General features: G+C 55.2%; 2 protein-coding genes across 5 annotated transcripts in view; one reads left to right on the top strand and one right to left on the bottom strand.

Moving 5' to 3' along the window:
* Nucleotides 1–202: 202 nt before the first annotated feature.
* GALK1 (galactokinase 1) lies at nucleotides 203–5242 on the top strand. The gene is made up of 8 exons (XM_033002375.2): nucleotides 203–381; nucleotides 1066–1255; nucleotides 1582–1701; nucleotides 2229–2364; nucleotides 2755–2936; nucleotides 3178–3328; nucleotides 3778–3940; nucleotides 5038–5242. The coding sequence occupies exons 1-8, from the start codon at nucleotides 214–216 to the stop codon at nucleotides 5107–5109; spliced, it is 1182 nt and encodes a 393-aa protein (XP_032858266.2). The 5' UTR covers nucleotides 203–213; the 3' UTR covers nucleotides 5110–5242.
* A 302-nt stretch (nucleotides 5243–5544) lies between these two features.
* The window catches only part of ITGB4 (integrin subunit beta 4), a 36200-nt gene continuing 23283 nt past the window's right edge, over nucleotides 5545–18461 (bottom strand). For 2 of the 4 annotated variants that reach the window (XM_033002372.2, XM_033002371.2), the window contains exons 27-41: nucleotides 18242–18446; nucleotides 17136–17296; nucleotides 16601–16781; nucleotides 16243–16380; nucleotides 15515–15697; nucleotides 15179–15310; nucleotides 13957–14157; nucleotides 12867–13040; nucleotides 12201–12374; nucleotides 11096–11245; nucleotides 10228–10416; nucleotides 9795–9950; nucleotides 9176–9340; nucleotides 8631–8747; nucleotides 5545–8031 (exon numbers count right to left, since the gene is read on the bottom strand). In XM_033002372.2, the coding sequence (XP_032858263.2) occupies nucleotides 7889–8031; nucleotides 8631–8747; nucleotides 9176–9340; nucleotides 9795–9950; nucleotides 10228–10416; nucleotides 11096–11245; nucleotides 12201–12374; nucleotides 12867–13040; nucleotides 13957–14157; nucleotides 15179–15310; nucleotides 15515–15697; nucleotides 16243–16380; nucleotides 16601–16781; nucleotides 17136–17296; nucleotides 18242–18446 (2469 nt within the window). In that variant the 3' untranslated portion in view covers nucleotides 5545–7888. The remainder of the gene's footprint in view (nucleotides 8032–8630; nucleotides 8748–9175; nucleotides 9341–9794; nucleotides 9951–10227; nucleotides 10417–11095; nucleotides 11246–12200; nucleotides 12375–12866; nucleotides 13041–13956; nucleotides 14158–15178; nucleotides 15311–15514; nucleotides 15698–16242; nucleotides 16381–16600; nucleotides 16782–17135; nucleotides 17297–18241; nucleotides 18447–18461) is intronic. The other 2 variants (XM_033002373.2, XM_033002374.2) reach the window with 2 other exon arrangements.

The raw sequence follows: 18461 nt of genomic DNA, 5'->3' as shown, positions 1-18461 counted from the left end.
GTAGGTGCAACTCTCGCCTTGTCTATAGGGATGCACACGCGCGACCGGCGCTGCCGGGGGCGCGCCCGGCCCGTGGGAAGGGGCTGCGTGGGGTGGGGAGAGCCCCCCCCCCGGAACCCCTCAGCGCCGCGAGTTCGAGCCCGGCCGCGGGCGGAGCGGGGCCGCGCCCCGGCCCGGGGGCGGGGCGGGGGCCCGGGGCGGGGCGGAGCGGCCATGGCGGAGGAGGCGGCGGAGCCCGGGTGGGTCCCGCTGCTGGCGGCCGCCCGCCGGGCCCACGGAGCGGCTTTCGGGGGGGAGGCGGTGCTGGCGGCGTGGGCCCCCGGCCGGGTCAACCTCATCGGCGAGCACACCGACTACAACGGCGGCTTCGTGCTGCCCATGGTAAGGGCCGTGCTCCGCCGCCCCGGCCCCCTGATCCCTCGGTGTCACCCTTCCGGGTCCTCCCTGCAGCCCCCGGGGGGGTCCCCCCGGGATTCCCCCCCCCCCACCACCGGAGCTCGGAGCAGGACCCGGAGCATGGGGGGCAGCACCCCGCTTCTACTCACTGCGGGTTGATGCGAGTCCCCCCTCACCGACGGCCTCTTCAAGGGGCTGAAGTCTCCTTTCTGCAATCCCATCGAACAGTCTTCCATTCCTGGAGAGCGATGCTTTGGTGGCAGAAAAGGTTCGAAGCAGCTGGGGCTTCCTGACCTCCTTCAGCTCAGTGAGCGAGCCCCCGCTCAATCCTAAATTAAACCCGCAGCTAATTATTTTGAGGCCGAGGAGTGTGGGAGCAGGTCAGCAGAATTCCTCTGCGAGCAAGAAAACTTCCCAAAGCCTTTTACGTCCTCATCGTGGGTTTCTACTCCCCCGGAGCCCAGCACCCTGGCGCTGAGCTGGGGTGGTTGGTCACAACATTTCAGTGCTAAGACTGACCCTGCGTGGCATTAAATAGCCAGAAATTTTTAACACTGTGACGAGCTGCAGTGTGCAGTGGGGGCTGGTGGCTCCACGTGGACAGACCCAGGTGTGGGGATGCTCCAAGGGATGCCGTGGAGTCTGAGCCCACCTTCCCCACCTCCCCAGGCCCTGCAGCTGGGGACGGTGCTGGTGGGATCCCCCACGCAGGACGGGACCATCTCCATCCTCACCACCTCGGCGGAGGCGGACGAGCCCCACAGGGTGCAGTTCCCGGCTCCCCGCCACGGCAGCCCCCTGAGCCCGGGACAGCCTCGCTGGGCCAACTATGTCAAGGGCGTCATCCAGCACTACCGGGGTAAGGCCCAGGCTGCTGGGAGGGTTGGAGCCCCCCTTCTCGCAGGGCTGGTGCTCAGATTTTGGTGTGCTCCAGGGGCTCTTTCAGTGCTGGTGCAATCCCATAGCGGCTGCCGGAACCGGGCTCCAGCAGAGACACTTTCAGCTCCAAAGACCCCTGTGGTTTGGGCAGGGAGGGGGGATGCCCAGGTCACATTCTGCCGTGGGTCACTCTGTATTTTAAAGTGGGAAATCGGACAGGGGCTCCTCTCTGAGGAGCTATGGGGCAGGGCAGCCCCCAGCCCTGCAGGGGCTCATGGCCCCCCCTTCTCCCTTCTCTTCCCGCAGGTGGTCCCGTGCCGGGCTTCAGCGCCGTGATAGCCAGTGACATCCCCCTGGGTGGGGGCCTCTCCAGCTCGGCTGCTCTGGAGGTGGCTACTTACACCTTCCTCCAGCAGCTCTGCCCCGGTAAGGCAGCAGTTGGTCCTGGCCCTGGCCCCTCTGTTCCCAAGTTGGAGTCAGGATGAGGGGGGTGCCCTTAGCAAGATTCCACACCCCTGGGGAAACACCTCTGTGGGGTGGGTCACAACCAGCTGCTCCAGCTGCGGTGGAGCTGCAATACTGTGGCTGCGGGGCTCCTCCAGCTCACCCAGCCTGATGTGCCCATGCCTCTAAAACCCACGGACCACCCCTGGGACTGGCCGGGGTTGATGAGAAGATGTTCCCTTGGAGGCATCTTCTCCCCACCCTATATCCCCAAAAATGGAGAGATCTAAGACACCAGTGTCAAACTATCGCATCCAGCTGGATCCAGGGACCCACGCTGGCACGGGTGTGCTGCACTGGTGCAGGAGCAGGCACCTGCAGCTGATGCTTTAGCAAAACCCCATTCCATGGGAAAGCAACCTTTTATCTTTGTGTTTGCTCCCCCTGCTCCAGGGCAAAGGGGCAAAGGTCCCAGAGCTGCTAACCTGCATCTCTCTGCTCTGGCACAGATGACGGTGATTTGGTAGCCAAGGCACTGGCATGCCAGAAAGCAGAGCACACGTTTGCCGGCATGCCCTGTGGGATCATGGACCAGTTCATATCTGTGATGGGCAAGGAAGGCCACGCGCTGCTCATTGACTGCAGGTCAGGGCTGAGCTCCTTGGGCAGGTGGGGACGAGCTAGTCCAGTGGCCATGAAATAAATGCAGGAGTGCAGGGAGGGATTAAACCCTGAACCCAGCCCCAAATCTCATCGTGGGGCTGGGGCTCCCTCTGTTTTAATTCCCATGTTGTGATTCCTCCTCCTGCATCCATTCTGCTACTCGCCTGGGCTGCCTTTGCTGCAAAGTCATTAGGGTCTATTATGAGACTGATAATTGGGAGGGAGTAAAATGCTCAAATGAAATCCTAAACCACTTGGACTTTGCCTCTGCAGAGGCAGGAGCTGCCTGCCCTGTGACCTCACCCGGATGGCCGAGGGGTGGAATGGGCAGGGGGGACGAGCACAGGGCCTGTGCTGAGCTCTTCACTGCAGGTCCCTGGAGACCGTCCTCGTCCCACTGACCGATGCCGGCTTGGCTGTCCTCATCACCAACTCCAACGTGCGGCACACGCTGACGGGCAGCGAGTATCCGACGCGCCGGCGGCAGTGCGAGGAGGTGGCGGCAGCTCTGGGCAAGGCCAGTCTGCGGGATGCCACCATGGCTGAGCTGGAAGGTGGGGACAGTCCCTCCCTCGGCTCTGGCCGCTCCTCGGGGCAGCAGGAGCTCAGTGCCCCATGGCACGGGCTGTGGGGCAGCACCTGGGGCAGGTGGGTGGGTGCACTTACCGGGATGGGAGCGTGCTGCAAGTAGAGAAGCTCTGGCAGAGGAAGGTTGGAGGATGCAGCCGTGCTCACCCCCAGCAGCATCCCACAGACCCGAGTGGCTTTGCTGCAGGGACATGCGTGTCTCCGCAGCGGCCAGGAGCCGGCTGGGCGAGGAGGTGTACCGGCGGGCCAGGCACGTCGTTGGCGAGATAGCACGGACAGCCCAGGCAGCACAAGCACTGCGGGACAGGGACTACAGGACGTTTGGGAGGCTGATGGTGGAGAGTCACAGCTCCCTCAGGTGAGGAGGTACCAACCCTGGGGTAGGGCAGGCTGTGTCGGGGGCACCAGCGTCAAGTCCTCGGGGGGGGTTGCCCTACCTGGGGGTGCAGCACTGGGGACAGCCAGTACCGTGTCCTGCCTGGCATCTCTCACAGCTCAGCCTGCCAGGGAGTTTTAAGAAAAGCCTCACAGGCTTCTACGCTGGGGGGTGCTGGGATGAGGCAGCCCACCGTGTACATTACAGCTGTGTGCTGCTTACGGCAGCGCCCAGCGAGTTCCCGATGCTCGCAGCCTTGCTCACGTACACATGCACTTATAGGCAGAGAGCTGGACCAGCATCTGCAGCATCCTGCATTGCTGCAGTTTGCTACGGTAACGGATACACCAAGATACAGGTTTCAGCTGCTCATGATGCAGGGGCTTGGCCGGGGTGCAGGACAGGGCTGACCACAGGTCTTCTCTCTCCAGGGATGACTACGAAGTGAGCTGCCCGGAGCTGGATGAGCTGGTAGCAGCAGCCCTGGAGGTCAGTGGGGTTTATGGCAGCAGGATGACTGGGGGAGGCTTCGGAGGCTGCACGGTGACGTTGCTGGAGGCTGGGGCTGCAGAGAGAGCCCAGCACCACATCCAGGTACATGGCAGAAAAGAGCCAGGAGATTGTCTTAAAGATCCCTAGGAAACACTCAGGGGCATGGCCCGGGGATGCCGTTGAAGCTGCGTCCTGAGGCACTTGGGGCTGGTGTAGCCCATCCAGTGCCACGCAGGGATAGCCCTAAATCTGTTGATGTTACTAAGCTCTTGCAGGCAGTTCAGCACCATGCTGGTCCCAGAGCACTGCCCAAGGACCTCACTGCATTGAGAAAGTGAGCGAAAAGATGCCGCGTGAGCTTCAGGAAGGCTAAATCTATCTAGGGAAAGGTAATCCAAGACAAGCTTAGGCAATGCTGAGCATAATGCCAGCAGTTACAGCCCGGGAAAGATCTCAGTGTCGTCATCAATGTTCTCTAAATCAGCAGCTCAGCGGGCACTGGTAGCTGAAAGTGCCAGCAAAATGGGGGTGTCAGGAAATAGGGGCTGTGAATAAGGCGGAGACTCATTCTGCTGCTCTGTATGATCACAGTGTGTGCCGTAAATGGAGGTGAGGGGGATAAAGAAGGGTCTGAGGAAGGTGTCTGAAATGAGGAGAGACCAAAAGGGCTGTGCCTCTGCCATCTGGTGAGAAGCTGGAGAGAGGGAATGTGACCAGGAGTTACAAAACAGCAAAGGGGGTAGGATAGGGTGAGTGTGGAACTGACCCTCAAATTCTCCAAAATAAGAACCAGTGACCACTGGATGAGTTAGGAGAAAAACAGAGCTGAGAAAGGACTGTGCAGAGCTGGCAGTGAGTTTTCTGCTGTTGCCAGAGGCTGTGGAGGTCGACAGCATCAGCAGGGTCAAAAAGGGGGTCGGAAAAAGTCTTGGAGAACAGTCCCTAAGGGCCTGATGAAGGATCAGCTTGGGGATGTGTTGATAGCCTCCCTGCCCCATGCTGTGGATGGACCAAGGGACCCCGGGCAGTGGCCAGGACAGCCTGCTGTCCCCGGGAAGCATCTCATGTGGCCACTGGCACACGGCCGGGCTGACCGGCATGGCCTTTCTCCCCTGGCTCTGGCATCCCCCAGCCCGGCCTCTTGCTTGGTGTGGTTCAGCCCCAGAGCCCCAGCACTTACTGCTCCTCTTGTCTTTTAGGAGAAATACAGCGGCACGGCCACCTTCTACCTCACCAAACCCTCCGGCGGGGCAAAGGTGCTGCCCCTGTAGAGGAGCGACCACCTCTCCCCCGCTGGGATCAACACCCCCTCCCCGAGAGGTGGCTGCTTTCCTCACTTCACAAGGGAATAAATTTGTCTGTCTGCATCATCTGCCTAATAAATGCAAAACATTTACACAGTCATTCTGCACCCACCTGAGCGGAGCTCTGGCACCAAAGTCACTGGGGACCTTGCCTCAGAGGAGACTGGTTTAACTCCAGTTTGCACTGGTGTAATGAGCCATGACCAGGGATGCCGGGTCCAGTAGTGCCTCGGGAGCTGCAGTCAGAGGGTGGGACAGCCATGGAGCAGCAGCAGGCACTGACAGCAGAAGCCCCTGCTTGAGTATCTGCTTCTGGCACATGTCCTTCAGCTGCTACTGCAGATGGAGGGTATGGGAGAAAGATGATTTTATTTATTTCTTAAAGAAAAGGGAAGAGAGGCAGACAATAGAGAAAATATTTATTGAGTGCAATAGGAAGGCATCTGATCAAAGAGCCGCTGTCAGAGCGGGCTGCTGGATCCGCCTTGGAAAGACTGAACCACCACCAGCCCTAATGACCAGATGAAAATTAAAAAGTGACGCTGTTTTCGTGCGAGGCATCGCTTAGGTGCACAGCCACCTTGTGCGTGGGGATGGCATGAGACGCTGGTGAGCAGGAGCTAAGGGCTGTGCTCTTCTCTTGGATAACAGGAAAGTCTGGTTAAAATGCTTGGAAGGGGAGCTCCATTTTTAAACAGTTTTCAGTGTTTTACCCTGGACCACAAAGCACAGGAAAAGGGTCACAGAGTCCTAGTGCAGGAGGAGACGCATCAGCTGGAGAGGAAACCCCAACCCCGCTGGTGAGACAGGAAAGAGGAAGCAGGCAGGCTAACACCATTGGTACTTTCTCAGCAAAAATAACTGCTTCTTGAAGGCACAGTAAAACCACAGGGTTGGTGAAGTGTCTCTTGCCCAAGTTCAAAACTGACCAAGCTCCAGCTGCAGTTCTGGAGACTCCTGTGGACATTACTCACGCATGTGCATCTTTGGTTCAAATATGTACAACCCGTCCCACTCAAATGAACAGCCCCAAGAGGAGAGGGAGCTCTCGGTGGTGTCAGTGCTGACAACTCTTCTTCTGAGTCAAAAAAAAACAAACAAAAAAAAAAAAAAAAAAAAAAACAAAAACAAACCAAAACCAAAATCCCCAAATAAAATAGCCAAGGTCCAGCATCAGATCAGATCAGGCAGGCGATGGTGCCAGGGAGACCAGGCAGCTGCTGTTTTGGTTGGAAGTTCTAACCCAGAACGGTGGCAGCTGCTGCTGTGGGCTGGATCCTTGCGGCAGGTTCCTCGCTGGCTCCCGGGCAGCTGAAGCACGCCAGGGAAAGCCGCTGCTCAGCAAGACATGGAACCCAGTTGTTCTCATTGGCAGAGGGCAGCAAGACACCAGGCATCGTGCCCAGAGCCAGGAAACAAGGCCCAGCAAGGTCTCAGCTCAGCCCTGCACCCAGCACCGTGCGAGGACAGCTAAAGCTGAGCGTCGAAGGAGGCTCAGAGACTTACTCAGGATGATTGGAGAGCCTGCTGCTCCCAGGCTTGCTCTTCCCTTGTGTTTACTGAGGGATCACATGTCCCTTTATGGACATTGCTGTTGGGCAAAAGGGCTTTTAAACAATACCCAACATCTTCTGCCCAAAAATCTCACGCTCTCCGCATCAGCCCCATAAGAAATCCCAGGCAGCCCTGCCTGTGCCATCCCCAGCCCTTCTGCGCTGTGCTGGGGCTGGGGAGCGCTCGGCTGGTGGATGCTGTGCAGCGAGGGCCACTGGCTGCTTGCAGCCTTCTGCTGGGGTCCCTGGTGCTGCAGGATACAAGGCTCAAGGCAGAACCCATCAGCTCATCAGCAGGCTTTCCACAGGGTTTAGTGGCCTTTGGATCAAGCCCTTAACTCATTTCCTCCGGTTATTCATGCTTCTCCGCAGCCACAGTCCCAGCGTAGCCTCCACATTCAGCACAGATCTCATCCACCTCATTTTTTTTTATAAAATAATAAAATACATTTATATATATTTATATATATATACTACGAAAACTGTACAATATCGTATGCAAAAAAAAATATGCATCAGAGGCCATCATCAGTAATGCTATACAAATGAAAGGCTATACTTTGCTATCGTGGTACCAAATGTTAGCAGCGAAAGATAGACATAAATAGGTGCAGTAAGAAAGCATAGGTTACCCCCAACCCCCACCTTGCAATTCTCATGTAAAGAACCCAAACAGAACAAAATAGCCATCTCCATTGGACAGGCAAGTTGTCAGAGACCCTGGAGCAATGATGGAAATGATGACCCTCTATAAATCAGGATGTTGCCAGCTGGGATCCTCTCAAAACTGAGGATGTGAGAATAAATCATGCTGTTCCATTTATCTGGGGAGGCCAGAGCCATCGAGACACCCAAATGTCGGCAGATGTATTTGGATGGATGGGCACTGAAGAATGGTATTGGAGTAAGTGGTGATTGTTCATGGAAGACATCCCTGTGGACTCTACAGAGCAGGACAGGGTGAGCAAGCTCTGAAGGATGAGCACACACCTGATGACCCAACCGTGCCAGAGCTTCGAGTGCGCTGGGCTCCAAAGGAGAGGTCCAGAGCTTGAAGTGCCATGGAGGGTCTCTGCCCACAGGAGGAGCTGCCCAGGCACCGTGGCAGTGTCTGGATGAAGCACCCTTGGAGCTTTCCACAAAGTCCTGCCACCTGAACACAAATGTCCCGCTGGCAGGCAGCCTGCCCTGGATCAGGCCTCATAGAACTGCCTCTCCATCTGTTTGGTGAGGGTCCCACTGGACATCATGGTCCGGCTCACAAACTCTTTGGTGACCTGTTTCGTGAGGGTGCTGCTGGCGCTCTCCACTCGTTGGGTCGTCAGCAGCATGCTGTCTGCAATGAGAAGCTCAGTGGTCAGGACACCGTGCCAAGTACAGGGTCACAGGGAATAGGATCTGCTCTACCTGGTGACTCCTGGCAGAGGTTTCTCCTTAAATACCACTTTCACTGCTGGAAAACCTCTCCAGATCACATGATTTGGTGCTTTTCTATGTCAGTCAATAAGATGGATCTCCTAACAGTTCCCAAACTCTCCATGGTGCAGCATGAACCCATGAGTCCAGGAACTCAAGTGGGACAACTACACTCATGTAATTAAAGGTGGTCATCACATTTCTCTGTTTTTGCCTGCTCTGAAGAGATCTGACCTTGCGGAAAGAGCTACAGTCTGGTCCCTAGTGATAGGCCCAGGGGACTCTGAAAACTCATCATGCCTTTCATGACCGGGCAGCACATGGGGAAACAACTGCAACTGCCTTTGGGGCAGAGCAGGGACACGATGTAGGAAAGGGTCTGGTCCTCTTCATCCATCCCGCCTGATGGACTCTCCCTCCCTGCATCTGACACTTGAGGTAAAAGCGCCCTCAGACCTCTGGACAAGCAGAGTTATCCTTTGCTTTCTGAAGGTTTCAGAGTAGGCAGCGAGCCCTTACCTGTGAAGTGGGGATCCAGAGAGGAATGGCTGATGCTGGTTTTGGTGGTGTATTCGGTGGGGAATGTGTACACTTCTTCTCTCATATACTGCTGTCCTCCAAACTGGGAGAAAGTGCCTGGGGAGAAGGAAAAGGGACAAATCAGCCAGGAAATGACACAGAACTTTCAACCCTGCACAGTGAGAAACAACAGACAGCTCAGGAGGTTTCTCTTGACATCAGAGCCAGATTTAGGAGGAACTGGGAGGACTGGGGAGGTCTTACACCTGTGCAGTGTAAGAAGCTGTCTCCAGGTATGTGTACAACCAGGCATAAGACAAAAATGTCATAATAGATTAGACACTGTCAGGTTCTCACAATCCTCCCTCATTCAGTGCATCAGGATTGGGACAGTGCTCACAAGGCACAGCATCGTCTTCATGGAAGACAATGTCTTTCATGGAAAATGGAGTCACCACCAGAGCTGGAAAGGGACTTCAGGGGTTGTGTTTCCTGCTATGAGAGTTTTCTTATCTTTGTGCATCCTCAGAGACATGGTACTGTACCTCCATCCTGAGATTCGATGGTGATGATGCCTTCTCTCTCTGGCCCAAAGCCTTGGGTGGTCTTGGCTTGTACTTTGAACTTGTATGGGACATTCTCACTCAGGTGGGGCACAGTCAGGGTAGTTTCCAGATTGTCTCCTTCGACATAGATATTCCTGGGCTCCCCTAATCCACAGAGACATGTCAGCGATGAAGACAGACACCAGTCACTGTCCCTCCAAACACACTCCCCCCAACTCTGCCTGCTGTCTGGGCTTTCCCTAAGCTTTGTGACACCCACAGACTGTATGATTACACCCAGTTCTACTAAGGGTTAAGATAACCCTATTTTATTACAGTGAGCCTCAACAAACAACCTCCACCGGGCTTGGGCTGTAATAAATTACAGATCCTTCCTCTTCCCACCACATTTGTTACACCAGACCCTGCAATGACACAAAGAGTCAGGGTCCAGCAGCTCCCAGGCCTGCACTCAGCCTCATGTCCCCCCTTTGCCTGCACAGATGTAAGCAGACAACTTTGTTGCTGGTCCCAGCAAAACCACAGCAAGTTGCTGCCCTTGCTGGAAGTATCTTGTGCTCTACACAGAGAACGGGGCTTTCACAGCCTGATACTATACCTCCTCCATGCAGCATCTCACAGGTGACCATGTAGCCCAAGATGGACCCATTTGGTTTGCGGGGTCTCTCCCAGCTGAGCTGCAGGGAGTCGGGGCTGAGGGCAGTGAAAACCAATGGTCCAGGAGCACTGGGTGTGCTCAGCGTGAAGGGTGAACCTGCAGGGACACGAGTGAGAGGTCAGTGTCACAGAAGGTGGTGAGGAGGAGCCTGGGAAGAATCTGCACACAGCATTTGTGAAATGAGCTTGAAGGTCTCAGCTATCTAGACAGCGAGTGGAAGGTAAGTGCATGGGGAAGAAGGTCCTGTTTCGAAATGAAAGGAAGGAAAGGGGAGCTCAGGATGTGGTAAGGGGAGACGAAACAGCAAGGCCAGCACTGTAGACAGCAGCAGAGATGTCAGTGCTGCCCTCCTCCTGCCACCCATCCACCTCACCTGGCACAGGGCTGAGCGGGCTCTGTGGGTCCACCTGGGACTCTATGGTGATGACTCCTTCCCTCTCGGGGCCCCAGCCTTCCTCACTCTGCGCCTTCACCTTGAAGATGTACGAGTGGTTGGGCAGCAGGTCCTCTACCACCACTGAGTTCTGGTTGGGGTTGGGGATGGTGAGTCGGTGCACCTCTCCTGGGATGCACAGGGAAGGGGGACATCAGCACCATGTTGCAGGCACAAAGACAGAGCCATGGCTTTCACCTAAACTCCATCTCAAATGAACTGCCTGGAAAAGTCATCCAGGGCCCCTCCCCAGCCACCTCCATCACACCTTGCCACCAACAACCAGTAGTGCAGGATGAGATGTTCCAAAAAAAGCTTGGGACAAACAACAGCTTCTTGAAAACTCCAGGATTTTCATCAAAAGAGGATCACATTTTTACTAATGCTGCGCAAGTTTCATGTAAAAGTAAGAGATTTTCATTCCAACCCTCCCTCCAAGTCCAATGCGATGAAAAAACCTTCAGCTAAGATGTTGAGGCTGGTGGATGAGTCCAAGGTTTTTTGGAGGAGGAGTGACTCCACAAGCAACCTCAGGAATTGTGCCTCCAGTGGAAATGGGCAATGAGAGCTGTGGGGTAGCTGAGACATTTCCTCAAGGCTACACATAAAGCAGAGTTGGGACCAGTTCCTGAATCCCAGAATGGTTGAGGATGGAAGGGACCTCTGGAGGTCAGCTGGTTCAACTCCCCCTGCTCAAGCTGGGTCACTCAGAGCCAGGTGCCCAGGAGAAGACCCAGACCAGACTTCTCCACCACCAGAAACTCAGACCACCAACTGCCTGGTGGGCACCGACCTCCTGTTCACTGACCTCCATTGAGGAGCTGGTACTGCACACTGTAGCCCTGCACCTCCTTCTCACAGTGTGGCTCCTGCCAGCTGACCTTCAGGGAGGTGGGTCCCAGGGCGGAGAACACCAGGCGTGTGGGGGTGTCGGGGATGCCCAGTGGTAGCCTGGAATCTGAGGCAAAAAGGCAATGTCACAGTGGAGATTTGGGGGCTGGGGGCTAAGCGGGCTGGGGGAGAGGAGGGGAGTGGCACGCTCAAGCGTGGGATGGTCCCGATGGTTCGGGGGAGAACGTGGCGAGATGCCATCTCTGCAAGCTGGCCTGTCATGAAGGGGGACTGGCTAGCTCTGCGCACCTACAGTGATGTCCCGTGGCCTTAGGGTGCCAACCTTAGGTGGGACAAATCAAAGTAAGCTTCAGGCCCCCATGATAGAGAGACCAGACCAGGGGCCCAGGTGCTGTGTGTGGCCATCCTCGCTCACCCCGAAGCACCCTGTCCAGTCTGCCAGAAGTTTCACAGACATCTTCAGATGTAGCTCAGTTAAGACTGGCCCTAGTCTATAGCTAAAGCGGCCCAACACCTCCAGGAACGTTTAAGGGATGGGGGCAGCTGGGACCAGGACTGACTGGGTGCTCTGTTTCCCCCCCAACTCAGCCCACTGGGACACAAGGCTCATGGTGAGCACAGCATCCTCCCAGGTGACACTCAGAGACCAAAGCCCCTCACTGACGTGGGCTTTGGCCAAGGAGCTTGCAGAGGGACATCTCTCATGGAGCACACGTTCTCCCCAAGAGTCTTCCAAAGGCCTGTGGGATAAGACGGAACAACAAGCATGTTAGGAACGAAGAGGTCAGGGACAATGAGCTGATCAGCTCGTTAGAGCATGGTAGCAGTGGTGGTGAGTGTTAATCAGCCCAGGTGGGTTGAAACACAGCTGAAGTCACCTGCAAATGGAAAGGTGGTGTGATGGAGGCACAGGCCAGGTCAGGAGGAAGATCAGTGCGGCACACAGCAAGCCATGGAGAGAGGGTTTGGGGCGAGCAGTGGATGGCAACAGCTCATGGATGGCTGGTGACTTGGCTGTTATGGGATGCATGGCTGGGAGGAGACACTGGACAAAGCTGTACCTATGTACTTGCAAATCCCTGCGGACCCATCAGTCATGATTATAGAGTCCCGAAAGCCAGTGCTGGGGTAGTAACCCTTCACCTTTGCCCTGCTCCTGAAACCCACATCCCGGGGCCGGGGGACTGTCCTCCCAGCATCTTCATGGATGGGAGGGAGGAGCCTCCCCGGGTAATCTACAGAAGTGGTGCAAGAGAAAGAGAGAAAAACACCATTGGAGATTTCAGAGTGAGTTTAGCCCGTGTACCGGCTCCTGCAGAGATGACTTTTTAAGGCTCAGGTTTAAAGAGCTTTTAACAACCTTCTGTCAGTGCCAGCTGATGTACACGTGTAGAACTGAAAGGCAGCCATGCTGCTGGATAGAGTAAGAAGAAGAGACATGTACTCTTTCTGAAGTGTTTCACGGTGTAAAGATAAAGATGTAGCTCCATTTCCTGAGCACTCTGCAAGTGAGGGATGGGAACCCTCTCCAAACTGGTTTGGGAGCAGAGTGGCTTCAGCAAAGCACCTACACATTTGTGGTGAGGACATGACCTTCCAGATCTCTGGTTTGTAGGCCCTATTAGCTGTGAACACAGTTGTCACCCCAACAGGATTTGAAGGGCATGGGTCCGAAGACAGTTGTGGAGGTGGAAGGGAAGAGGAGGTCCCATAACCACAGTACTCACCGTGCCCCATCAGCATTGTGGAGTAGTCTCTCGTCAGCGAGGAGCTCCCCATCACCCTGTGCTCCTGCTGCATGTGTGGGCTCAGCTGGTGGTAGCTGGTGTTCGTTGTCCTGGTCAGCGTGCCGCTGCCGCTACCAGGGAAGGAGAAGTCCACGCGGCCATTCAGTAAGTTCTCTGTGAAAGAGAGCAGATCGTGAGGAATCTGGCTGTGGATGGGGATGCTGCCCCAGTTTCCGTGGGGACGGAGCAGGAGGCATTATGGTGCACCCTCCCTTGGCTGCATCCTGGCTTCAGCCACTCTGGAAGCTTGTGCTGGAGCACTACATCTAGAACAAGACACAATCAGCCAACGGGATGATGCAGAAACAAACAGGTAAACGGAGACTTTACCCTACACCCAGCACCAGAGACACCCATGGTGCCCAAGGTAACTCCAGACCTCGGCCTCGCTGGGGCACTGCCTTGTGGTTCTTGCCATGTTCTCTCACATCTTTCCTTAGACGCAAGCACAGGTTTATAATTTCAGATTAAAAAAGAAGGCGAAGAGGGAAAATAGCCCTTTATGGAGGCGGTTTCTCCAAATCTCACTCTGGATCCCATCTCGGCTGGATCTGAAAAGCAAACTCTGCTCCGTTGTTCTGGTCCTGGACAAGCCCCCATCCCTTCCCAGCAAGCCAGGAGAGATCAGCTACCCATGAGGGAGTGATTTCTGTTTAACAGTCCAGCAGATCTGCCCCAGAAACTCAGGGCACTTAATTAAGGTGAGGAGCTGCCCTTGGAAGTAGCACTTAGCAGGTATCATCCGAGTTTGCTCCTGCCTTGAAGGTCCAGCTTTTTGTAGAAGCAGCTTGCTAGCAGGCTCCCAAGTCCATGCCGAGATGGGGGTTACCTTGACACTCTTGTGAGCAGACACACCAGGACAAGGTTTTGAAGCAGACTACAGCACGTGAACAGTGAATCACGCCAACACGAGGATGGGCACACAAGGGGAGGAAGGGGACACGTGCTAGGGCAGACCCCAGCCGCCGGCCCCTCGGCTCAGAGCAGGACGAGACAGGACACTCAGTGCCGTAACGAAGCCGTCCTTCACCTGCTTGGGGCCGGGGCGTCCCGCTCCTCCTCAGGCTGCCAGTAGCCACGTCGCCGTCCTCCTCGTGGAGGAGACCCTCGGTGTCTGAGGAGAAGCGGCTGCTGCCAGAGAGGCGGGGAATGGTTTCAGGTGGGAGCCTCCAGGTGATGCGTCGAAGATCCAAGTCTTCTCCCAGCAACTGCACATATTTCCACCTGGAGCCTTTTGGGACAAGGCAAGCACTGGTGTTGGCATGATCTGCAGGGGACAGAGTGGGCTACCCGCTACCTTCGTGCTGCTTGCTGGGGAGGGGACGGGGCAGGTGCCAGTGGGAATGACACCCTTTCACAGCCCATCCCGCCAAGTGGTGGCCGATGAGTTCAGGTGGTGCAACCATCGTGTGACTGGTAGATGGAGGATAGTGGGAGCATCACATGCATGGGGTTTCTCAACCTCAGGGCTGTTTTCCAGCCCTGTGTCCATCATGACAAAAGGTGAGAGTCCCACCACATGCCTGTCCCTGTCACGAAGAGTCTGCAACAATTGTCCTCTGCTCAGGAGAGGTTTTCTCACTCCTTGATGTGCGCTCGGGATGGTCGGACTCTTGGTGTTCCCATTACCTTGCTCTCTGAAAGGACCAGGGACTCACGCCTGGATCCCAGGACCTGGAGAACCCCCGCAGGGAAGACCCTCCAGATCCTACTGGCAAGCCTCATTTTTTCATTTATGGCTCATCTTCCCCTTGTTGTCCCAGTACAAGACAAGGGAGCCAGCCTCATTCAGAGAGGGAAGTGATGGAGGAAGAGAAGCCAGTGCCTTCCCAGCGCTCGGTGAGTTCCCTCTTGTTGGCTTGGCCAAGACCCTGAGCATCCAAGGGACTCGGAGGTCTGTGCCTTGCCAGTGCTTGTTTGCTGACAGTAACTCTTGTGGTCCAGCCAAATGGCAACAGGAAGGGAAGATGAGCAGGGGGAGACATGAAAAGCTTCTCTCCCTCCCTACACTGGGATTTCTCCTTGCTTCATGGCTAAGACAAGGAGGGACTGGTCTTATTTACATTGTGATTAGCCAAGTGTTCCCATGGATGCAGCTACTGTGCTTTGGAAAGGTTGATCTCTGCCATCTCTGTGACTTGGATCTCCCCATCTCCATGAGGAGGAAAGGAGCAGTGAAGCTCATTGCAGAAAGCTGTTGTTAAGGAAAATGAATGTTAAAAACGACCTTTGCAAAACTCAGAGCAACGTACCTGAATCATCAGAGACACTGGGACGCTTGCTGCCAGCTGGAGAGCGAAGCACATCTGCACTATACATCAGGTAGCTGTCATAGTCCTCACCTCCCTCTGCATCAATGATGGGGACATCAGGGATGATGGGGACTGGAGGAGAGGTGGAAAGTGCCATTAGACAAGCAGCTCGAAACCAGAGAGGCCTCTCACACTCAGTCTGGCCTTCAGCATTCACCAGGGTGGCTGGTGCAGCAGAGCAAACAGGATGTGGAGAAGCAGCTGGGGTGATGGGGAGAAGTCCCCAGCACTGCTTCTTCCCTCCCAGCTCCCCACCCAGGCAGGGCGGTAACTCACTGGACATCGGGCGCTTGGGCTGCGTAGCAAGGTTGATGGTGGCTTCTCTCTCAGGTCCCCAGCCAGCACCATTTCTGGCCTTCACCATGTAGCGATAGGGCTGGGACTCCCGCAGGTTTTCTATCAGCACCATGCGCTTCTTTGGGTCTTCAACCAGCACCTTCTTCATTGGACCAATGGGTACTGCAAACATGGGTACGCCTATCACACACGAGGTCACGAGACACAGAGGACCCCACAGCACCTCACCCTTGGCCAGCAGGTTCACTCAGGTTTGGTGTCAGGACACAGCCCGGCTCTGGGACAAGGTACGGCAGCTATTTGAGCTGCTCATGACAGGCATGACAGGGAAATTCCCCAACTGAATGCTGAAGTCAACTACAGCAGAGGTCTCCTGTTGCTGGTGTTTCACCAAATAGCATCTTCCTGGCACCCTAGTCCTAGGTCTACACCTACGAACAAAGTTTTTAAGACGAAAACCAACACAAAACACTATGGAAGTAAATGGGAACTGAGAGTGCTCTGGGCTTTGCAGGGTTAAATCCTAAGTGGTGATGCTTCTGTACTCCTTCCATCAAGAAGTGACCCCTCCAGATCCAAGTTTTCACAAGAAACATGATTGGAGCTGTTGTGGTTCTGTTGCTGCTTGGGACTGGCCCAGCCTGCAGAAAGTGCGCTCCAGCCCTTCAGCCCGGCCAGACTGCCCTGGTCAGAAAATGAGTTCTTACCATTGTCCTCATTGACGAGTCCATAACTGACTTCGTAAGCTGTGATCTCCCCATTGGTTTCTGCAGGCTCAGCCCAGCTCAACTGCGTCACGGTGGAAGACACAACATTGAAAGCCAAGCGGCCGGGCTCGCTGGGGACTGGAAAGGCAAGAGCAAAGGGTCCAAGTTACTGCAGGTTTGGATCCAGTGCACACACATGCCCAGAGCTCCCTGGATCACAGCTGGGTTGCACTGGGAGCTGCTCAGTGCTTGTCCCCAAGACCATCGGGAGCTCAGTGCTGGAGCTCTGACCCCATGCTGGGTGCACAGGCACCAACTTGCTGCCACATGGTGGGAAGCAAAGTGTAGAGCTGCTCACCATCCTCAAGTGTGCAGCAGTGGATGATGTCAGAATAAGCCCCTTCACCCATGGCATTGTAGGCGCAGACTTGCATCTCGTAGTCACAGAAGGGGTAGAGGTTACTCAGCTCTGCTGATGGTGTTTTGACATCGATGAGATGGGCTTCAGACTCGGGGTCCCCTTGGATCCAGTATTTTACCTGGCAAAGCAAGAGCAAGCCATAATTTCTTCAGATCCTCTCCACAATGGGTGAGAAATTCCCTATCTCTTATTAGATCGGCTCTGGGAAAGCCAGGGTGTTGTGCCATTCCTCTGAAATAGGAGGACAGGGCAGTCTGGGCATTTCATGGTAAGTGATGGAAAGGGAGATGAACCCGCCAGGAATCTTTCCTGCAAATCCCACACCTACCCAGCACTGGTCCCTTGGGGATGGAGGGGGGCCAGAACCTTGTTCCCTTCCTTTGACTGTCTTCTCCCCATCCCTTTGGCACAAATGACTCTGTGTGTGAAACACCTGGACCCACACCCTCCCCAGGACCCACTCACCCCTTACCTTATACCCCAGAGGTTTTCCTGGTGGAGGAAACCAGCTGAAGCGGATTTCCTTGGAGCTAAGAGCATGGGCATTGGGATTGAGCGGAGCACTCAGGCGGCCTTTGGGGGACTGGGAGACCTGGCTCAGGCCAGTCATCGAGGGGACACCATCCACGACCTCTGCAGACACAAGGAAGAAAGGTCACATCAATGCTAGTCCCTCACGTGGAAGGAAAAGAAGGAAGCGTGCCTCTCTCCAGCACTGCCCTGCCATTCTGAGTGAGCCTCTCAAAGCATTTCTTGAGGGGTAGATCCATGTCGTAGGGAAGGGAAACTGAGGTTCTTGATGATGACATCCCCCAAAGCCACACAGCAAGCTGGCATGAGAGTTGGGCTCAGACCCATCAAGTCCTGCACCTCCTGCTGCTTCTCACAGGCTGCCCAGGTAGGAAGAAATTAAGGGACCACCTTTTTGCCTCTGAAAATCTTTATCTCTGTCTAAATGTATTTCATATTGCTTCAACATTTTGATCACTTGCCCTGTGCAGCCATGAGAGAAGACAGAGATGGGCAGAGTCCTCCTGAGTTGCACAGTTGCTTCTCCTGTACACCCACGAAGTCCAGCTGAGTGCTGTCTGGAGCCTCGCCAGCCCCAGTGTCTGCCCCAATGTGGTTCTGGTTGGTCCCATAACAAGGAACTTTCTTGTGCCCCCACTATTCATGATGAGTACTGTGACAAATACCTTTACGTTATCAACCCACTTGATGTCAACCCTTACAGTTTTTCTTGTCCAGCCACAGAAACCACCAAGAACAGCTCATGGCAAGTCCCACCTCTCTCCAAGCTTTTTATTCAAATCCCCAAGGAAAAGGAATGAATAATCCACTCTATTTCCTTTTGTGAGGTAGATTATCCATCTTCTTCTCACCCACTGTCTATACCCACTAATGCCTCTAGAGGGAGGCCCGAAACTACCAGTAGGAGCTGGAGGAACCTCCTCATTGCCTCTTTTTGGGTGAGGAGCAGGGCTGGAGCTGTATACACCACCTCCGGGTGGGCTGGTCTGGTGTGGGGGTCCCACACCCCCTGCTGCCATTCCCCGCTGCCTGGCTGCCAGCCCCTACCTGGGTCAGCGATGGTCACTGTGGTCTGGGGGAATCGGCCGATCTTGGCGCCGTACTTGGGATGGAGGAGGTCGATGGCGAACTGCTTGAGCTGGTAGTTGTGTAGGAGGGTATCTATTTCAGTCAGCTCCAGCAAGGGGACCTGCACCTCCTTTCGGGTCTCCCCGGGCTGAAAGACCAGGTCGCCCTCTGTGAAGATGTAGTCCTGGAGGGAAAGGAA

The sequence above is a fragment of the Tyto alba genome, unplaced genomic scaffold, assembly GCF_018691265.1.
Source record: "Tyto alba isolate M040663 unplaced genomic scaffold, T.alba_DEE_v4.0 Super-Scaffold_39, whole genome shotgun sequence".
NCBI classification, from domain to species: domain Eukaryota; kingdom Metazoa; phylum Chordata; class Aves; order Strigiformes; family Tytonidae; genus Tyto; species Tyto alba.
Note: the sequence above shows the minus strand (reverse complement) of the source record. Positions and strands in the feature narration are given on the sequence as shown.

Excerpts from the sequence above, each read along its gene's own strand:
- GALK1 (XM_033002375.2), top strand. The coding sequence starts at position 214 with ATGGCGGAGGAGGCGGCGGAGCCCGGGTGGGTCCCGCTGCTGGCGGCC. Across the intron at positions 1,256-1,581 it reads CGTCATCCAGCACTACCGGG|GTGGTCCCGTGCCGGGCTTC; the intron begins GTAAGGCCCAGG and ends CTCTTCCCGCAG. Across the intron at positions 2,937-3,177 it reads CACCATGGCTGAGCTGGAAG|CGGCCAGGAGCCGGCTGGGC; the intron begins GTGGGGACAGTC and ends GTGTCTCCGCAG.